Source organism: Haemorhous mexicanus, chromosome 13 (assembly GCF_027477595.1).
Source record: "Haemorhous mexicanus isolate bHaeMex1 chromosome 13, bHaeMex1.pri, whole genome shotgun sequence".
NCBI classification, from domain to species: domain Eukaryota; kingdom Metazoa; phylum Chordata; class Aves; order Passeriformes; family Fringillidae; genus Haemorhous; species Haemorhous mexicanus.
This window is the reverse complement of record NC_082353.1, coordinates 3,896,881-3,916,634: the sequence shown is the minus strand read 5'-3', so window position 1 is coordinate 3,916,634 and position 19,754 is coordinate 3,896,881. Positions and strand designations below refer to the sequence as shown.

At 59.6% G+C, this 19,754-nt stretch overlaps 2 protein-coding genes across 4 annotated transcripts; one reads left to right on the top strand and one right to left on the bottom strand.

Annotated features, from left to right (window-relative positions):
- The first annotated feature begins 7,427 nt into the window (after positions 1-7,427).
- On the top strand, positions 7,428-11,503 carry CPLX3 (complexin 3). Its single transcript, XM_059857913.1, has 4 exons — positions 7,428-7,823; positions 8,544-8,748; positions 9,084-9,171; positions 10,405-11,503. The coding sequence occupies exons 2-4, from the start codon at positions 8,588-8,590 to the stop codon at positions 10,627-10,629; spliced, it is 474 nt and encodes a 157-aa protein (XP_059713896.1). The 5' UTR covers positions 7,428-7,823; positions 8,544-8,587; the 3' UTR covers positions 10,630-11,503.
- A 4,263-nt stretch (positions 11,504-15,766) lies between these two features.
- Positions 15,767-19,745, bottom strand: ULK3 (unc-51 like kinase 3). 3 transcript variants are annotated; one of them, XM_059857934.1, is made up of 16 exons: positions 19,552-19,744; positions 19,198-19,338; positions 18,904-19,024; positions 18,708-18,812; positions 18,486-18,629; positions 18,313-18,395; positions 18,081-18,236; positions 17,902-18,007; positions 17,746-17,786; positions 17,554-17,656; positions 17,380-17,444; positions 17,185-17,263; positions 17,061-17,101; positions 16,933-16,980; positions 16,804-16,858; positions 15,767-16,650 (listed from the first exon to the last, which is right to left on the bottom strand). In XM_059857934.1, the coding sequence occupies exons 1-16, from the start codon at positions 19,651-19,653 to the stop codon at positions 16,634-16,636; spliced, it is 1,407 nt and encodes a 468-aa protein (XP_059713917.1). In that variant the 5' UTR covers positions 19,654-19,744; the 3' UTR covers positions 15,767-16,633. The 3 variants fall into 3 exon arrangements, with proteins under 3 accessions (XP_059713917.1, XP_059713916.1, XP_059713918.1); XM_059857933.1 differs by having other exon boundaries at positions 18,486-18,812; positions 19,552-19,745; XM_059857935.1 differs by lacking the exon at positions 18,081-18,236 and having other exon boundaries at positions 18,486-18,812; positions 19,552-19,745.
- Between the last annotated feature and the right edge of the window lie 9 nt (positions 19,746-19,754).

The following is a 19,754-nucleotide window of genomic DNA, read 5'->3' as shown; positions in this document are numbered from 1 at the left end:
TTAAAGTCATTTACAGGCAAAGCCTGCAAGAAACGGCTTTGGGAATGGCGAGAAATACCCAGAACCTGCACGTGATGGGAGACAGCAGGGAGGGCTCTGCCCCTGTCCCCCACTGTGTCCCCTCCTGTCCCCTTGCCCTAGGTTACTGCCAGCTGTCAAAAAAGGGGAGAAAACTCATCCCAAAATTATTGAGATCTTAGATTATTTCGATTTTTGATTTTCCTCTGAACGGTTTCACAATTCCCATTTTTGAGGCTGTGCCTGGTCTCAGGGGTGGTGTTTGGTGCCTCAGCATCCTCTGGGATGTAGTCGAAGGATGCTGAGAGATCTGCTAAAAGAAATGGTGCTCTTCACTACAAATCAGGGAATTTAACCCTGATTTGCCAGGGTCCTGCCCCCACCGTGCCTCAGTTTCCCCACATGGAGTCTCTGAGTCTCTCTCAGTCTGGGCCTGCAGCTGCTCATCCTGGATCCCTCCAGGGATTTGTCCCGAGGGATTTTGGGGCTCTGTCCATCAGCAGCAGCGTGGGCAGAGGGGACAGGCTGAGTGACACCCCGGGGCTCTGAGTGCTGGCTCACGTCACGTCCCCTTCCTCCCGCTCCTCCTCCTCCCTCGGGCAACCAGTCGGGCTCTGGGCCCGGCTGTGCCAGTTCCCATCCTGCCTCAAATTCCCGGCGTGAATCATCTTGCAGGGTGTTATTCCCAGGCACACGGGGCCAGGAGAGAACACGGCGCAGGGAACAGGAAAAAGCTCTGGAAAATCCAGCTGGAAAATCTCCACACCGCTCTGCAGGATCCCAGCTCGGGATCCCAGCTGGATCAGGACAGGGCTGGGGAGAGCTGGGGTTTGTTTGGGCCTTCCCCAAAGTCACACATCCTTTGCTTTTCCATCCCTGCCCATCACCTGCACCCCACACAGGCTCCTGAGCCAAATCGTCCTTTCCAGCCCTAGCCCTGGCTCCCCCCTCTCCCTGCAGATCCTCTCTCTTCTCCATTAGGGAAAATAAACTTTTTTATATATAAATCAGGGCTCCTTCCACGAGCTTTGGCCCTTTCCCATGTCCCCACACCCTGCCTGCCTTCTCCCCATTACCCACAGAGCTGCAGAGCCTTCCTCACCCTAGACACCCAAAATACCTTTACAGAACCCCAATTCCAGCTGCAGAGAGCCTTCCTCACCCTAAACACCCAAAATCCCCTCTAGGGACCCCAATTCCAGCTGCAGAGAGCCTTCCTCACCCTAAACACCCAAAATCCCCTCAAAGGACCCTGATTCCAGCTGCAGAGAGCCTTCCTCACCCTAAACACCCAAAATCCCCTCAAAGGACCCCAATTCCAGCTGCAGAGAGCCTTCCTCACCCTAAACACCCAAAATCCCCTCGAAGGACCCCAATTCCAGCTGCAGAGAGCCTTCCTCACCCTAAACACCCAAAATCCCCTCAAAGGACCCTGATTCCAGCTGCAGAGAGCCTTCCTCACCCTAAACACCCAAAATCCCCTCTAGGGACCTCAATTCCAGCTGCAGAGAGCCTTCCTCACCCTAAACACCCAAAATCGCCTCAAAAGACCCTGATTCCAGCTGCAGAGAGCCTTCCTCACCCTGAACACCCAAAATCCCCTCGAAGGACCCCGATTCCAGCTGCAGCAGCCGCTGGCTCCTCATTCCCCCGGGTGGCAAAGCCTCCATCCCGAGCAGAGGGGGTGCCATGAGCTCCCCCACAAGCGACTCGGTTATCTCCGTGCTGCCTGGGGCTAATTAGCAGCTCTAATTACGGCCCCTTCCTCTCCATCCTTGGGCTTCCCAACCCCTGGCATCCCTCGCCGCCGGCATCTGTGCGCTGCCGGCGCCTCCTCCCCCTCCACCATCGACTTTATCACAAGGACTATTTTTAGCCTGATGTACAAAGCCATTCCCATCACCGCTCCGTGCCGTTCACCTCTCTCTCTCTCTCTTTTTTTTTTTTTTTTTTTTTAATGTTTTTTTCTTCTGGGCACTCCAGGAAATGAAGGCAAGGCTGGGAAGATCCCCCGTGGGAATGCTGCGTGTGTGCGCCGGGGCTGGCGAGTGCCTTTGCTCGGGGCTCGCTCTCCACCAGCGGCACGGAGCAGCACATGCTCTCCCCATGTGCCTGTTTACATGCTCTGGATGTCTGTCCGGCCGCATTTGTGTCACGGCTCGGGTGCAGACCGCCGTGGGAGCCCCCCCCCGCCGCCCCCGGCACCTCCCTCCTCTTCCTCACCTCGCAGAGCCCCCCTCCTCCCGGCGGGAATGCAGCCGCCCGGCTCTCTGCTGCTGGGAGCTGCTTCCCTTCCTCCTCTGCCAAGGCACCCCAAAACTTCTCTGTCCCCTGGGAGGGGCTGTGTGTCCCCTGGGACAGGACAGTTCCCATCCCAAACCCCCATCCCTTGGGACCAGGGCTTTGTGTCCTGTGTGATCAATCCCACCTCGATCCCCATCCTTTGGGATGGTGTCTCTTTGTCTACTATGACCATTCCCATCCCAAATCCCCATCCCTTGGGACCAGGGCTCTTTGTCCTGTGTGACCATTCCCATCCCAAACACCCCCATCCCTGGGGATGGCTGTTCTGGATGACAGGACCATTCCCACCCCAATCCCCATCCTTTGGGATGGCTGTTCTGGATGACAGGACCATTCCCACCCCGATCCCCATCCTTGGGGATGGCTGTTCTGGATGACAGGACCATTCCCAGCCCAATCCCCATCCCTGGGGATGGCTGTTCTGGATGACAAGACCATTCCCACCCCAATCCCCATCCTTGGGGATGGCTGTTCTGGATGACAAGACCATTCCCAGCCCAATCCCCATCCCTGGGGATGGCTGTTCTGGATGACAGGACCATTCCCAGCCCAATCCCCATCCCTGGGGATGGCTGTTCTGGATGACAGGACCATTCCCACCCCAATACCCATCCCTTGGGATGGCTGTTCTGGATGACAGGACCATTCCCACCCCAATCCCCATCCTTTGGGATGGCTGTTCTGGATGACAGGACCATTCCCACCCCAATCACCATCCTTTGGGATGGCTGTTCTGGATGACAGGACCATTCCCAGCCCAATCCCCATCCCTTGGGATGGCTGTTCTGGATGACAGGACCATTCCCACCCCAATCCCCATCCTTGGGGATGGCTGTTCTGGATGACAGGACCATTCCCACCCCAATACCCATCCCTTGGGATGGCTGTTCTGGATGACAGGACCATTCCCACCCCAATCCCCATCCTTTGGGATGGCTGTTCTGGATGACAGGACCATTCCCACCCCAATCCCCATCCTTGGGGATGGCTGTTCTGGATGACAAGACCATTCCCAGCCCAATCCCCATCCTTTAGGATGGCTGTTCTGGATGACAGGACCATTCCCAGCCCAATCCCCATCCTTTAGGATGGCTGTTCTGGATGACAGGACCATTCCCAGCCCAATCCCCATCCTTTAGGATGGCTGTTCTGGATGACAGGACCATTCCCAGCCCAATCCCCATCCTTTAGGATGGCTGTTCTGGATGACAGGACCATTCCCACCCCAATCCCCATCCTTGGGGATGGCTGTTCTGGATGACAAGACCATTCCCAGCCCAATCCCCATCCTTTAGGATGGCTGTTCTGGATGACAGGACCATTCCCAGCCCAATCCCCATCCTTTAGGATGGCTGTTCTGGATGACAGGACCATTCCCAGCCCAATCCCCATCCTTTAGGATGGCTGTTCTGGATGACAGGACCATTCCCAGCCCAATCCCCATCCTTTAGGATGGCTGTTCTGGATGACGGGACCATTCCCACCCCAATCCCAATCCTTGGGGATGGCTGTTCTGGATGACAGGACCATTCCCACCCCAAACCCCACAATGGTGACTCTGGGTAGCCCCGTGCTCAGTGACACAAAGATGAGAACAGGGAATTCCAAGGGAATTGGGGGGACACTCTAGCAGCATCCCCACTACTGGTTTCCCTTCCCAGCACCACTCAGGAGCCCCCAGGGGCTCTCCCAGGGCAAGGATGATTTTTTCATCCTGTGGAGATGATGTCAGATTTTGGGATCTCAGAGGCTTGGTTCTATAGGAGTGGGGAGGCTTTCCACGGGAATGCCTCCCTAGGTCAGGGAAATCTTCGGTTTCACTTCCATGACGAGCTGAGCTGCAGTCCCTCTTCTTCAGCCAAGGCAAATTCCAGCTTTATGGAGTTCGAGTAAACGCCAGAAATCATTTCATTAGGTAATTTACCACAGCCTTATCCTAAAGTTTCTTTATTCCCTCTGTCAGTGACATGGCAGCACTTCGATCCCTCTAAAGGATCTCCCAGAGGGGATCCCACTGAAGGAATGTTTTTCTCAAGACCTTCAGGATATTTTCCCTCAAACTTCTGCTAGCAGGTGGTCCCTAAGAGCAGCGGGACTCTCTGGATTGATGTCCCCGTGCCCGAGGGGCACAGCAGGGTGTCCCTGTCCCCATCCCAGGTGGCGAGAGCGAGGGTGACTCTGCCCTGCGCCCGGGGTCAGAGCCGAGCGCGGCGGTTCCTGAGGTGGCGGTGCCTGTCCCCATCAGCAGAAGTGACAATCAGCTGCCAAGTGCCGGCGTGACTTCCCCGACAGCAGCAGCGGCAGCAGCGGCAGCAGCAGCAGCGGGCTGCCTGCTGGCTTTGGAAACGCCTTCTCACATCCCTCCCGTGGCGGCTCCGGCCCGCACACACGGGGCTTTCCAGGATTCCCTCACCTACTCCTGTGGGGTCTCCAAAGGTTAAAAACGCTCATGTTCCCTGCATTTCAGGCTGACGAAGATCAGGCCTTCTGCTGGCCTTATTGCCATGGTCCTGCAGCTCGAGGTCACCGAGCCTTCCCCTCCCCTCTACAATCCACAGAACCATCCTCTCCCAGGCCATTCGGGGACCTCTGGAGCATCCTCTGGAGGCCGGGCTGCGGTAACTGTGCCTTTGGAGCCAGTTACCTGGAAAGAAGAGCTGGAATGATCCCTCTCAGCATGGCAGAGTGAGCTGCTTGCTTCCAATTTAAATCAGGTGTCAACGCTGAGAGAGGATCCTCTTAACTTCCACCGTCTTGTCTGAGGCTGCGGCGGGGGGACGTCTCATCTCCCTGCCGTCTAATCCGTGGAGATGTGTGATATAGCATAAGCTAATATAATAGGTCATGCAAGGATTTACATCTCATTACGGCAGGTTAGAGTCCTGGCAGGAAGGATGACTCATCCTCACTTGAATATATTTCAGGGATGAGGAACGGTTCAGCTGCCCGAGGAAAGGCAAATGGGGAAATCAACCACCTCGGAGCATCATTTCCCAGCTCGCTGCACCCTCTGATTGTCCCCCCGGCTCGGCCTCCAGGTGGGACACCGGCCTCTCCAGGAAAAGCTGAGGGGATGAGAGAGCTGCAAAACCTCTCTGGAGGTTTTTTCCTTTGCCTTTTGCTCCATCCCTGTAAAACCCGGGCTGCAAGAGGCTGCAGAGCCCGAGCTGAGCGAGCATCCCCGCCACGAGGGGCGGGATCCGAGGCGCTGCCCGGCTTGTTTTCACCTCCTTGCCTTGGCCCAGCGGTTCTGCTCGTCAGGAGCTGTTTGCTCTTAGTTCCTCAGACAGGGAGGCTCCGTGGGAGCTGACCCATCTAACCCAGCTGGAAAAAATCGGTCCTGACTTCCAGTCTCTTATTGTTAATGGATGCTCGCAGCGAAATCCGGAGTGAGCGGCACTCCCAGGACCAGCCACATCTGAAATCTACTCTGAGCCCGCACGAGGCACGGGCCAGCAGCCAGGGACACGACCAGGGGTGCCGGTCCTTCTCCCTGCCCCTCTTTCCAGCCAGACTGACAGCCAGAACGTGACCACGCTGCTGGCAATGGGACATCTGCAGGGTGCCCGGGGCTCCCAGACTATTTCTCAGCAGGCTGTGCCAGCTCACTGTGGGTTAAAATTAATTTTCCATGGGTTCTCCAAGGGAAAGCGCTTAGGAGGGCCTGCAGATTGGTGTGAAAAGCAAAAATCATCACTTCAAAAAGCTGTTGAGGCTCCTGGGCTGCCGGCTCGGGGTGAGCAGCAGGAGATGGGGCACCTGCGTGGTGGGGGATGCTGTGGGTGACACTGGAGTTGTGCCAAAGGGAGGGACCTCCCTCTTCCCAGCCCCAGATTGCACATTTGGGTGGACTCAAGGGAACTGCTGGCATCAATCAGGGGGCTCTGCTCTGCTAGGAGAGCCCTCACCAGGACAAATCCCACGCTGTCACCTCCAAGAGCCTGTCCCAATCCCTAAGAGCAACACACTGCCAAGCTGCTGGCCAGATTATTATCCCAGAAAAATGCGTTAATTTTTAGTCTGTTTCCCTCTTCAGACATAATTTTACCGTGGGTGGGGGGATGGGAGGAGATGGGCCGATTCCCCCTCCCTCTGTCACTTTGTTCTGTCGCTTCACAGCTGTTCCATCATTTTAATCTGCAGAGATTGTCTTTATATTTCGGGAATGAAATGATTTCCCGCAAGCCGGGATTGGGGTTTGGATCCGCGCTCCTTTTTCAGGAGCAGAGAAGAAGAAAGGGAGAAATGTCTGTTAAAGCCAGGCTGGCCATCTGGAAGGGAGGTGCGTTGCTGATGCCATTAATTGCTCACTCCCCAAGGCCTGGAATGAGGCTGCAGTCAAAGGGAAGAGCAGGAGTGGGAGTGGGGCTGGAGGGAGCCAGGGAATGATGCAACACAATCAATGCCTGCTCCGTCCTCCTCATTTAGGGGATCAATGAACGTCCTCGTGCCTGTGTTCTGGGGGCTGAGAGCAGCTTCAGTATTAATTAATACCATAAAATCATGGGATCACAGAATCTCAGAATGGCTGGAGTCTGAAGGGACCATAAAGCTCCTCCAAGCTCCAACCCTTGCCATGGGCAGGGACACCTTCCACTGCCCCAGGCTGCTCCAAGCCCTGGCCAGCCTGGCCTTGGACACTTCCAGAGATGGGAATATTTCCAGGGATATCATTAATAGGATAAAGGGGAGGGAACTTTGGGCACCAGCCCTCGGATGGATGAGTAAACAACAGTTGTGAATGGTGCTGGTACACACGGCTTGTTTCGAGTGTCAAGCCCGGCTTTTCCTCCTGCCAGACCCCGAGGATGGGGAATAGAGCGGGAGAAAGGGCGCCCGGCTGGGTTTGTTTCTCGGTGGGATGGAGCAGCCGGGAATCACGGAGGGAAGGGTGTTCGGGGGGCTCCCCGCAGCCCCCACCGTGCCTCCATCCACCCCGGTGTCTCCGGGGAGCTCTGGGGCTCTTTCTTCTTCCCGCGGGGGTGGCGTCACTCGCGGTGCCCCGGGGTGGGTCGGGACGGCGGCGGCTCCGCCCGGCGGAGGGCGGCGGGGCCGGGGGGAGGCGGCGGGGCCGGGTGGGAGGCGGTGCTGCCTCCGCCGTGCAGGGACACACACACCGGAGCTGTGCGAGCACCGGTGCTGCAGCTCCCGCCATGGGCGGCCGGGAGGCGCGGCCCCGCTGACCCCGCACACTCTGACATCCCGGCATCCCGGACTCCGACACCCCGGCAACTCGGTCCTCCGGCGCCCCAGCACCCCGGTACTCCGGCATCCCGGTACTCCCGGCATCCCGGCAGTTCGGCACTCCAGCATCCCGGCAACTCCGCTCTGCTGACCCCGGCTCCCCTGGAGCTCCGGACTCCGCCGTCCCGGGAACTCACCGTACTCCGTTGAGCCCGGTTCCTCCGTCTCTCAGCACTCCGGCATCCCGGGAACTCCGTGCTCCACCGTGCCAGGAACTCCGCTGCGCTGACCGCTGATCCCGGCTCCTCGGGAATTCGGTACTCTGTCATCCCGGGAATTCATCTCCGCTGACCCCATCTCCTCCATAACCCCGTGCCCCAGCTCCCCAGGAACCCATCTCCCCGTCCCTGGCTCCTCCACCGCTCGGTACTCACCACCCGGGGCACTCCGCTCTCCGTCATCCCGGGAATTCACCCCCGCTGAGCCCCTCTCCCCAGTGACCCCGGGGACTCAGCTCTGCTGACCCCGGCTTCCCATCACTCGGTATTCCCCCTCCCGGGAAATTCAGCTCTGCTGATCCCGGCTCCTCAGGAATTCGGTACTGTGTGAGCTTGGCTCTGTGATCCCGCATCCTCCATCACCCCGTATCCCCGCTCCCCGCGAACTCGGCTCCGCTGACCGCGGCTCCTCCCCGGGAGCTCGTCTCCCCTGTCCCCACCTCCTCCTAACTCGGTGCCCGCGCTTCCCGGGAGCTCAGCTCCGCTCATCCCGGCTCTTCCACCGCCCGGTGTCCCAGCTCTCCGGGCTCCGTTCTCCAGCTGCCCCGGAGCTCATCCCGGTGACCCCAGCTGCTCCCTGATCCGGCACTCGGGCTCTCCAGGAGCTCCCATCCGCAGCATCCCGCTGATTCCCTATCCCGGCACCCCAGCACCCACCATTTCTCGGCTCACCCTTAGCCGCGTTCCTCGGGGGCTCCCCATATCCCACCCCCCACCGTGCCCGGAGCCCCGCGGTGACCCCGGCTGTCCCGGCTGCAGAGCCGCGCTGCCCCCCGGCCCCCGGGCCCCCCGAAGGTGCGGCCATGGCGTTCATGGTGAAGAGCATGGTGGGCGGGCAGCTGAAGAACCTCACGGGCGGCCTGGGCGGCGAGGAGAAGAGCGAGGGAGAGAAGTCTCCGGCCGAGGCGCAGGGCATGACCCGCGAGGAGTACGAGGAGTACCAGCGGCAGCTGGTGGAGGAGAAGTGAGTGCGGGCGGCACCGGCACCGGCGCGGGCTGAGCCCGGGGTCCCTGCGGGAAGGGTCCCGCTGCAGCCCCACATCCCGTGCGTGGGAGATGGGGGGAGCCGGCGCTGGGGACAGCAGGACCGTGAGGGGGTTTGATGAGCCCCCTAATCCCTTAATCCGCTTCCTCGCCCGGGAGATGGGATTGTTTTCTCCTTCCAGGCTGCGCTGGGGGGAGGAAATTGTGGGAAAACGGGACTTTTCGGAGAAAATGGGGGGTGCTGAGGTTGGGGGGGAGAGCAAACCCCGGCATGGGGGGCGCGGGCAGTTGGTAAGTGCCCCGTGTGCTTCGCAGGATGGAGAGAGACGCCCAGTTTGCCCAGCGCAAGGCGGAGAGAGCCACGGTCAGGTCCCACTTCCGAGACAAGTACAGGCTGCCCAAGGTACGGCTGCGCTGGAGCGGGGCCACGAGGGGAGCCCAGCTCCAGATGGAGCTCTGGAGTGAGGGGAAGGGACAAGGACCCCCCTTGGCTGGCTGGGCTTTGAGCCTCAAAGCCCAAAGGCAAATAAATTCCCCTCAAAACCATCCTTCTCCCCAAACTTTGGCCCCTTTCCTTGCCCCCGAGCACCACAGCCCACCAGCCCGAGACAGTGGGACTCCCAGCCTTGCTTGATCCCCTTCTCCCTGGCTTTTACCCGCTAAATCCAGCTGGGTGAGGGGGAACCACCTTCACCCCAGACTCCCTGGAGCTGGGAGTGCAGCCAGGGTTGCTGCACCTTCCTGGCTGGATTAGCCAGCTCAGCTCCTCTCCCCGGATTATCTGGCGAACGTCTCCCAGCTAAACTCCGATTTTGGAATTTCTGCACCGTGAACCATTCACTGGAAACAATTTAATCAAGGGATAATTCAGCCTTTCTTGGAATTGCCACAAGCTCTTCTGCCTCCAAACCCACCCTTTATTCAGGAAGAGTCGCTCAGTGGTGAATACCCCAAATTGGAGCCGGGCTAATATTAGTTCCGAAGGGTCAGCTAAGCCAAGTGAGATTGCTCTGATTGTTTGGCGCTGTTCAGCCAGCTTGGATTCACCCCCCTGCTTCCCACCCCCTTTTATATCCAGGAAATAAACAGCTGGAGAATTTCTTTTACCCCCTGCCAAAAGCCAGAAAAGGCAGAAAAAGAAGAGGTGGAGATTTTTTTAAATTCTCCAGGGGAAACTGGGATTTGTTTGGATCTGGCCCCACCATCCTTTCACTGCCTTCTTGCGCTTGAGATGTCCCTCCTCATCTTTTGACAAGTTTCTTCTGCTCATTACTGATCCCACTTGGCAGCCGGGCTGCCTCATCCCGAGTCTCCCCGTGGCTCCGGGCTCGGAGCTGATCCCGACCGCCGCTGGGAGCAGTCATTAAGCATAAACCCAGCTTAATTAGGCGCCTAACCCCCCGCAGTGCGAGCTGGAAACCAGTTTGTACTGGTGCTGCGCGTGGGTTTCCATCTCGCCTCTCGCTGGGGGTGCCCAGGCTCTCCTCAGGCTGCATCAGCATCCCACACCCACCCCAGGGACCTTCCCACATGGTCCTTGAAGTGGGAAGAGAGCCCAAAGCCCCTCCTGTGATGCTTCCAGAAGCCCCTTCCCGCTGTGCCATCCCCCTCCTGACTCTCTCCCGGCCCCTTCCAGAACGAGACAGATGACAACCAGATCCAGCTAGTGGGAGGTGACGTGGAGCTGCCCAAGGAGCTGGCCAAGATGATCGAGCAGGACAACGAGGAGGAGGAGGAGAAGAACTCGGTGATCGGCCAGCTCAGCAACATCCAGAACCTGGACCTTGATTCCTTGAAGGACAAAGCCTCGGCCACGCTAGAGGACCTGAAGCAATCAGCGGAGAAGTGCTCCGTGATGTGACGGGGCTGAGCAGGGAGGGGACGCGGCGCAGGCTCTGGCGGGGGCTGCTGCCTGCAGCGGGGACCCCAGCCCCGTTGTCACCCTTGCCGTGTGTCACTCGGCTCCTCCTGACCCAGATGTCCCTGATGTGTGGCTTTCGTTTCGTTCTCCGGGCTGAGGTTAGAGCCAGGAGCCAGCATGTCCCCCCCGTACCCCAAGGCCTCCCCGCGTGCCCGGGCAGGGGGTGTCCGCAGCCAGAGCCGGGGAGGTGGCAGGGAAGGAGAGTGACCTTGGAGAGTGACTGACTGACCTTGCAGTGTGACTGACTGACCTTGCAGTGTGACTGACTGACCTTGCAGTGGTGGCCCCACGCTGCGGCTCTGCCTCCACGTTCCCACTCGGCCTCCCAGGAAGGAGCGGGAGGCTCCGATTTGCCTCGCAAGGACGAGGCAGGGTGTGGAGCACCCCCCTCCCCGCGTCCCCTCCCCATCACCCGTGAAACACCATCCCATCCCTGCCAGGAACACCAACCCCCGTGCCCTTGAGGGCCCCTCTGAAGGAGCCAGCCGGGAAGGACCTGCCATACGATCCCTGTGGGAAGGGGGGTGCTGAAGCCTGAATTGACACCAGAGAGGAGCAGAAGCCCTCCCTGGTGCTGAGCTGAGCCCGCAGCAGCCCTTCCCCGGAGCAGTGGCGTCCCTCTCCTGGGACGGGATTCTGTCCTTGCTCCTTCCAGGAGAAGAACAAAGCCATGAGGGAATATCTCCCCGTCCTCCCGCTCGTCGTGCTGTGGTTGTGCCGTGCTCGGTTGAGTGTCCCTCACCTCCTGTGCTGTCCCCGTGCCATGGTACTGTTATACCGGTGGAATAAATACCAGGAGATGTCTATGCATTTATTTTTCTCCCCGAGCTCTGTTTTCCTGGGCAAATTTTCCTATTTTCTTGGTTTTGGGGGAAAAAAAATTTCCCGTTTTCCTGGCAGCAGAATCCCAAAGAAAACTCCTCTCCTGGTTGCACTCACATTTGGGAACAAGGGGATGCTAGGAGCAGCTCGTTGGCAGCAGTCAGGTTTAGAGCAAACAAAATTCCCATTTTTCTGCAGGTTTGGGGTTTTTTTGGCTATTTTGATACAAAACCTTCAGAGTGCTCGGTCTCAGGGGCACTGCAGGATGCCCAGTGCACTGCTCCAAGCAAGGACACGCTGCAGGGATGAGCCCGAGCTTGTGCAGGTGTGACTCCCAGCCCTGGCGGCATCCCGGCAGGCAGGGGGCTCCTGTGGTGAGGCTTCCTGGAAAAACTTGGCACGGGCTGGGAATTTATCGCTCCAAATCCCGTGGGAGCTGATGAGCTGCAGTTTGGTTTTGCAGGGGAGGATGGGTCATCCAGGAAAACACAGAGGAGGGTGCTGGGAAACTGATATTATTATTATTATTATTATTATTATTATTATTATTATTATTATTATTATTATTATTATTATTATTATTATTATTATTATTATTATTATCATCAGTGTTGGATCAAGCCATGGCTGGGGCTGCTGCACCAAGAGGTTCCTTTCTGCCCCTAGCCCCCCCATAATCCTGTGCCAGGGCCAGGTGGTTCTGGGAAACTCCTAATGTCCATTCCCGAGAAGACAGGCAGACAGGCAGAGGCAGCTCAGCCGTGGACACACATCCTCACAGCCTTCCAGCCCCCGGAGCCAGGGGACTCCAGCAGCTCCAGGGAGGGGTGCTCCCATCAGATCCCCAGCCCAGCCCGGGAGCAGCGAGAGGGGGGATTGGCAGGAGCAGCTTCAGCTCTGGAAGGAGATCATACCTGATGAGGATCAGCCCGAGCTGATCTAATCCCCCACCAGGAAAGGGATAGCAGGGAGCAGGCACGGCCCCAGCAGAGCCCTCGCTGCTGAAAGCCCAGCCTCAAGGCTCATCCTACGGGGGGGAGCGGGATCCCAACCGGAGCGGGGAGCCACGGGGCTGGGATGGAGCAGGGAGAGGCTGGGATGGAGGGAGGAGAGGCTGGGATGGAGCAGGGAGAGGCTGGGATAGAGGGAGGAGAGGCTGGGATGGGGGAAGGAGAGACTGGGATGGAAGGAGAAGAGACTGGGATGGAGGGAGAAGAGGCTGGGATGGAGGGAGAAGAGACTGGGATGGAGGGAGAAGAGGCTGGGATGGGGCTGAGAGGTCGGGATGGAGGGAGGAGAGGCTGGAATGGAGGGATGAGGCTGGGATGGAGGGAGGAGAGGCTGGGATGGGGGTGAGAGGTCGGGATGGAGGGAGGAGAGGTTGGAATGGAGGGATGAGAAGCTGAGATGGAGGAAGAAGAAGCTGGGATGGGGGCAGCAGGGGCAAGCTCCCCCTCCTGCCTTTTCCCTGCCCACCAAGGACGCATCAACGCTCACCCCACGGGAGAGCAGGATCCCAACCGGAGCCGGGAACCACGGGGCCGGGGATGCAGCCCCGCGGTTCATCCCCCCCAAAGTAGCCAGGATCCTCTCCCGCACCTTTTCCTGCCCACCCCCCCTTGCCCTGCCCCCCGTGCCCGACCCCTGGGCTGTGCTCGGCGCTCCCCCGGCCCACGTGAGCCACGCAAAGGCCGCGTGAAGCTCAGCGGGTTTATTTTAGGAGGCACCATGACCCCCAGGCATGTGAAAAGGCAGGCAGCCCCCGCTCCCCCCGCCCGGCTCCCGCGACGTGTTAAGCCTCAGCAGAGCGTTCCCGGCCAAGCCGAGCAGCGGCAGAGCCGAGGATGCTGCTCCGAGGCTGCGTCCCTGCTGTCCCTGCTGCCATCGCCGGGTCACAGCCTGCACTGGGGAGGAGAGGCTGGGATGGAGGGATGAGGCTGGGATGGAGGGATGAGGCTGGGATGGAGGGAGGAGAGGCTGGGATGGAGGGAGGAGAGGCTGGGATGGAGGGAGGAGAGGATGGGATGGAGAGATGAGAAGCTGGGATGGAGGGATGAGGCTGGGATGGAGGAGGAGAGGATGGGATGGAGGGATGGGAAGATGGCATGGAGGGATGAGGTCAGGATGGAGGCAGCAGGGGCAGGCAGCCCCTCCTGCCTTTTCCCTGCCCACCAAGGGGTGCATCCCAGTTTCCAGCAGTTCCTGCTGCTGTATCCTGAGCATCCCTGCAGCCTCCACGCCATACAACTGCTCCGGGCATCAACACACACACTGAAAATCTTAAAGCAAAGAATAAGTGTGGAGTAAAGCAGAAAATGTTGGTTTTCTCTCTCTCCTTTACAGGTCTTATATCATTTCCTCACCTGTGGGGCTGGGATTGGGATAGGTTTGTCCACGTAAGCCCTTGCTGGTTGCTGGAAGACACTGTCAGTAGGAAATTTTGTCAATAAAATAACATAAAATAAAATAACTTTTATTGATCAAATAACATAAATTTTATTGACAAAACTCCTGCCCTCCTGCACCAGCCCATTCCTCAGCTGGCTGCAGGATCTTCCCCCTTCCCAGTGGAGAGAGTGGGACGAGTGAGTGGTTTCCCCAATGGACAAAGCATTAAATGAGCAATTGTTAAAGTGCTGAAACAAATGAGCTGCCACGGAAGGCTGGGGAATCTCCCTTCTCCTTTTTGCAGGCAATTAAACTTCCCTGCGAGTGGCTGTGGGAAGGGATGGCCCATCCATCCCCCCACGGCTGGTCCAACAAGCAGGATTAATCCAGATTAAAGAGCCCTGGGAAAGCCCAAGGCTGGCTCCACACGCCGACCCAGCCCATCCCGTGCCTGACCTCACATCACCTCACACACTGGCACTGCCAGGGTGACAGCCCAGCTGCCACTGCCCACCTCTCTGGGTGACAATCCGGCCCTGAGAGGGTTGGGAGAGCCCTTGGGAAGGGCTGGGTGGTGGCATGGATGGGACTGGAGGGGAGCAGCTCCTCCCTGAGCAGCTGAGGAACAGAGGCCACGCTGCTGGGCCGGGCACTGCTCGCTTCGTGCCACCTTCCTGTGGGAAATCCAGGGCTCTTGGAATCAATATGATTGAGTAGAATCCATTCATTGCTTCTATTATGTATTTATTTATACATTTTAACTCTACTGATCACACATTTCTTATTGGTGTCTTTGCTTGTCCACGTGTTCTGCATGCACTTCTCAGAATACGTGATTGGGTACAGTCCAGGTGGCTCACAGCTCTCCGTTACCTCTTTCTTGTGGTCTTGGAATTCAGTTTCTTTTCCTCTCTCTTATTTTAGCACAGTTTATATCTTAGTAACCTTGATGAATTCTAGAGAGCCCAGAGAAAATCCTGGTAAGAGCAGCTATCCCCCAATAACCGGCGCGCCCTGTCACCGCTCAGACGCATCGCTCGCCTTCCCTCGGTGAATTTGGGCAGCCAAAAACCCCGGTGCAGGTGACACTGACATCCACCCCGACTCCAGCAGCCCCAGGGGAGCAGCCAGAGGCTTGTCCTGCCCCCAGGGCTGGGGCTGGGCTGGGGCTGGGCCGTGCTGGTGGCCGAGCGTGAAGGCAGATGCGATTATCCGCGCCGGCTGCCGCGGCCGCCACGGGCCGGGGGAGGACACGGGCTGGGAGAGCACTTTAAAGCTCAGGACATAATCTCTGCTCTCAACAATGATGATAATAAGAGTAAAAAGATATAAAAAAGAGTAACAAAAGATACAGAAGCGCCTTGTCGCATCTGCCTGGGAAGCTTTGAGCATGGAGCAGCCGGCACTAGGGTGGGATGTGGGGGGAGGCTGTCTTGGGAAGAGGTCATGGCTTAGAATATCAGTGGGACACCCCAAAAATGCCCCTGTTGCTCGCCTCAGCCCTTCTGCTTTCCTTCACGGGCTTTCCTCAACCGCCACAAAAATCTATTGGAGAAAGCAGGATTTTACGTAACAGCTCGTGCTGCTCTGCTCCATGTTTTCCACACACACACACCAAAAAAATAAAAAGATGGGAAGTGAAAACAAGGTCAAACCTTGCTTTGGCTGCCTTGGGTCCCTGGGGAGCACAGGAAGGGAGAGCACTGCTGGAGCAGAGGAGGGGACACCCCAGCTCTGCTCCTGGGGGAACAGGGACCAGGGTCCCCAGCCTGCCTCGATGGCTCCAGGAGCCCAGGCTGCCTCTGGGTCCTGGGCTTGCCTGGGGACCCCTCTTAGGCTTAACTCACAAACCTGAGCACAGAGGAGGTGGAGAAATCGAAATTAAAGTTTATTAAAGACAATAAATTACGTTCCCTTGAGATACAGCAGATTTTGAGACAAGTACCTTGTTTTGCAGGACAGGCAACATCAGCACCCCGTAACAACGACTCCCGGGAGCGTGATTTGGATGTTGGGGGTGCCAGCCCTGAGGAGTGGAGCAGGGCAGGCAGGGTGCAGAGAGTGCCTCCCTGCAGGTGACTGACTGCTGCTCGTGCCCGACTCAGTCGGTCCCCGCTGAGCACTGCTCACGCTCGTGACACTGCTGAGGCAGCCAATACCTGTCAGGCTCCAGGTTTAGGAAGGAAAAGCCTCATTCCCAGTGCTCCAGCAGTGAGAGGCAGGGAGGTACGGCCAGGCTGGGCCAGTGCAGTGGCTGCTGGATGGAGGCTGGACGAGCAGCAGCCGATGCAGAGGTAGATGCTGGGCGAGGAAGGCACAGCGGAGCATCCCTGCCCACCCTCGGCTCCTGGCCGGATTTGTGGGCTCCCCCAGAATTTGGGAGGTGGGAGAACCACCCAGCCGAAAAAGCAAGGGGGTGTCCTGCCCCTAGAGCCCAGTGCCAGGATAAAAATACCCTTCCTGTGGAGCCAGCGGAGGGAATTAGAGTGGAATAACCCGCCCGCTGTGCCAGGGGAGGCTGCAGCAGCAGACGGCCGAGGCAGGGCCGGCAGGGAAATGAGCCAGTGCCTGGCAGAGGGGCAGATGGCCCCGCTGACACCCCTGGGGCTGGGAGCCCCAGGGTGACCCCCAGGTGTCACCCCTGGGGGTGGGGGGGACGGAAGCCAAAGCCTTGCCTTGGCGCCGGCGTCTCCTGGCAGGGCAGCGAGCAGCGTCCCGCGGGCAGCTCCGGGAGTCACTGCAAGGTACAGGCTGTGCCGGGGCACACGGGCACTCACCGGGCTGCCCCCGCCGCCGCCACCCCCCGGGAGGGCTCCTGGGGGGGACGGGCCCGTGCTGGGTGGGGTTGGGATCAGCCTCGGGCTGGGGAATATTCCCCAATCCCCGCGGCAAAGGGCGACTCACCGCTGCGGACGGACTCTGCCAGCGCCTCTTTGCCCATGGATTGTGCCTCCCGCATCTGCCAAGGGAGAGGGGTCTTTTCCAGCCTTCATCCTCCCCCAGCACGCCCCGGAGCCCCCCCAGCCATCATACCTTGATCTGATCCTTCAGGTACTCGGCTCGGGCCATCAGGGTCTGGATCTGGCGGGGAGACAGAGAAAGGACACAGTCCCTCAGGGCCAGGCCAGCGGGGACAGCAGTGTCCCAGGGCTGGCACTCACCTCTGCGTGGAGCAGCTCCCGCCGCCGCCCCGCCGGCTCCGCTGCAGGGGAAACGTGCCATGGCATGAGGGATGGGAGCAGGACCCATCCCTGCCCTAAAAGCCCGGCCTCGGTTCCAACTCACCGGCCAGGAGCAGCAGCAGCTCCCCCAGGCTCTGCTGGTACAGCTCCAGGGCGTCACTGTCATCCCTGCCCTCCTCCTCCTGCAAGAGGCCCCGGGGGCTGGCTGTGGCTGGCGGGTCCAGCAGCCCCCTCCCCAGCAGGTCTGCACCTTCCCCTTCCCTCGAGGGGTGAGGGGACCCCCAAGGCCACCCCTCACCTTGGCGATGGCAGCCGAGGCCACTTCCAGCGCCGCGCAGAGCCGAGGTTTGTCCTTGGCCATCTCTGCAAGGGGACACAGGGATTGCCCAAAACCTTCACCCTTCAGCCCAAAACCCCACCAGAGTCCCCTGCCAGCTCTGACACAGGGGGATGGGCAAAAATCACTCGCTACCTTTAAGGAGCTCTCTGGCCGGGTTTCCTTTCTCCAGGAGGTTCTTGTTGCTGGAGGTGACCAACACCTTCAGCTCCTCTGCTCGGGAGATGTACTGCCTCACCTGTGCACATTTTGGGGGTGAGGAGACCCCCGATACGGGGTGCAGAGGATGGGGGTGCTGCCCCCACCCCCCCAGGGGTTTTGGCTCACCTTGGCCCGGATGGCTTCTTTGCGCCGCACGTCGCTCTCATCTAAAGGTGAGAACGACCAAACAAAGGGGTGGGTGGGCTGAAAACTGGCCTCCCCCGGGGTGCTGCGACCCCAGAAATACCCCCAGACCCCACACAAGCCCCGGGGGAGACTCACAGTGCAGTGCTGGCACGAAATACTCCAGGGCTTTGCGGTAGAGGGAGAAGGCGGCAGCGGCATCTCCCTCCTGATCCTTCCTCACCGCCTCCACCACCAGCTCGGTCTGGGGGACACAGGGGGGGTCTCAGCACTTGGAACGCCCCCGTTGCCAGGTAGCAGCCCCCAGCCCCGCTCACCGCCTTGCCCAGGCTCTCGGGGCCGGGGACATGCTCCATGTCCACGAAGGGGTGGGCAAAGAAGCACTCGAAGGAGATGCGCTTCCGAGGGTCCCTCTCCAGCAGCTGTCCCAAGAGATCCCGGCATTCCAGAGAGAGCTGGGGCCGGCTGGGAAGCTGGGGAGGGAAGGGGCTGAGCCCACTGAGGGCTGTGAGACCCTCCCCAGCCCCATCCCACCCCACCCCACGTTACCTCCACAGCCCGGTCGCTGCGGATCTTCTCCTCCAGCTCAGCGAAGGAGCGGGAAGCAAAGGGCGGCTTCCCAAAAAGTGCTTCTGCAGGGGGAAAAGGAGCAGTGGGGGGAGATGGAGAGGGGGGATTCAGCCCTGAGTAGAGCCCCCCGGGGCAACAAAAGCCAAACCCACCGTAAAGGATGACGCCCACGGACCAGAGGTCCACACGGGCGTCGTAGTGCTGCCGACACACCATCTCGGGGGCCATGTAGAGCGGGGAGCCGCGCAGCACGTGCTTCTCGTCCCACGGGGACATGTACTGGGCAAAGCCAAAATCTGCCGGGCAGAGAGCTCGTGGGGGCACAGGCAGAAGGGATTTGACCGCTCGCAGCCCCTGCCAGGGGCTGCCCTGACCTGCCAGCTTCAGCTGGGGGTTCTCCGGGGCGCTCAGGAGGATGTTCTGCGGCTTCAGGTCCAGGTGGGAGATGTTGCGGTCGTGGAGGAACTTCAGGGCGCAGGCTGGGCAGGTGGATGGGCATGTGAGAGCACAGCCCTGCACCCCAAAACCCTGGGGGAGGGTCCCCACCAGAGGCAGGGTGGGTGTCCTCACCGAGCTGCTGCAGGAAGACACGTGCCACCTTCTCGGGGAGCATCCTGCGGGTCCGGATGAAGCGGGACAGGTCCCCCCCGGCACAGAACTCCATGATCAGGTAGATGTGGTCACCGTCCCACTGCGAGGCAATGAGACCCCACCATGCCACCCCAGCCAGTTCCACCCATACAGGTTCACCCGGACCAGTTTGCCCAGCTGCTGGCAAACTGTGGATACACCCGTGGGAAGCGGGGATGGATCCAAGCCGGAGCAGCTCCGGCTCAGAGGCCCCCCGGGAAGCCCCCAGCCCACCTGGAAGTCCTTGAGCTCCACAATGTTGGGATGGCGGATGGTCTTGAGGATCTCGATCTCTGTCAGCAGGTTCTCCACCGATGCCCGGTTCAGGCTCCTCTTGTTGACGCACTTGATGGCCACCACCTCACGCGTGTCCCTCTACCGAGGAAGGGGGCAACGCTGGACCACCCACCCAAACAGCCACCGCGGGTGGGGAGGGAAGGGAAGGACCCCTTCAAGGGGGCGGCAGGTGCCAGGCGAGGGCTATGGGGGTGGTACCCCATGCGGAGGGCTGGAAAACGGGGGTCCCAAGGGAGTGCGGGGGCAGATTCGGGAGCAAAAAGGCGACCCCCGCGGCGGGCTCGGCCCTACCTTCCTGTAGGCCTTGTAGACGGTGGCGTAGGTGCCGGAGCCGAGGGGCTCGGTGAGGATAAACTCGTCGAGGCGCGGCGGGGCCCAGCCGGCCCCAGCCATGGCCCCTCCGGACCCCCGGTCCCGCCACTCGGGGCCCAGGAGCCGCTTCCGCCTTCCCGGCGCGCCACGGCTCAGGCCACGCCCACGCGACAACAAACCAC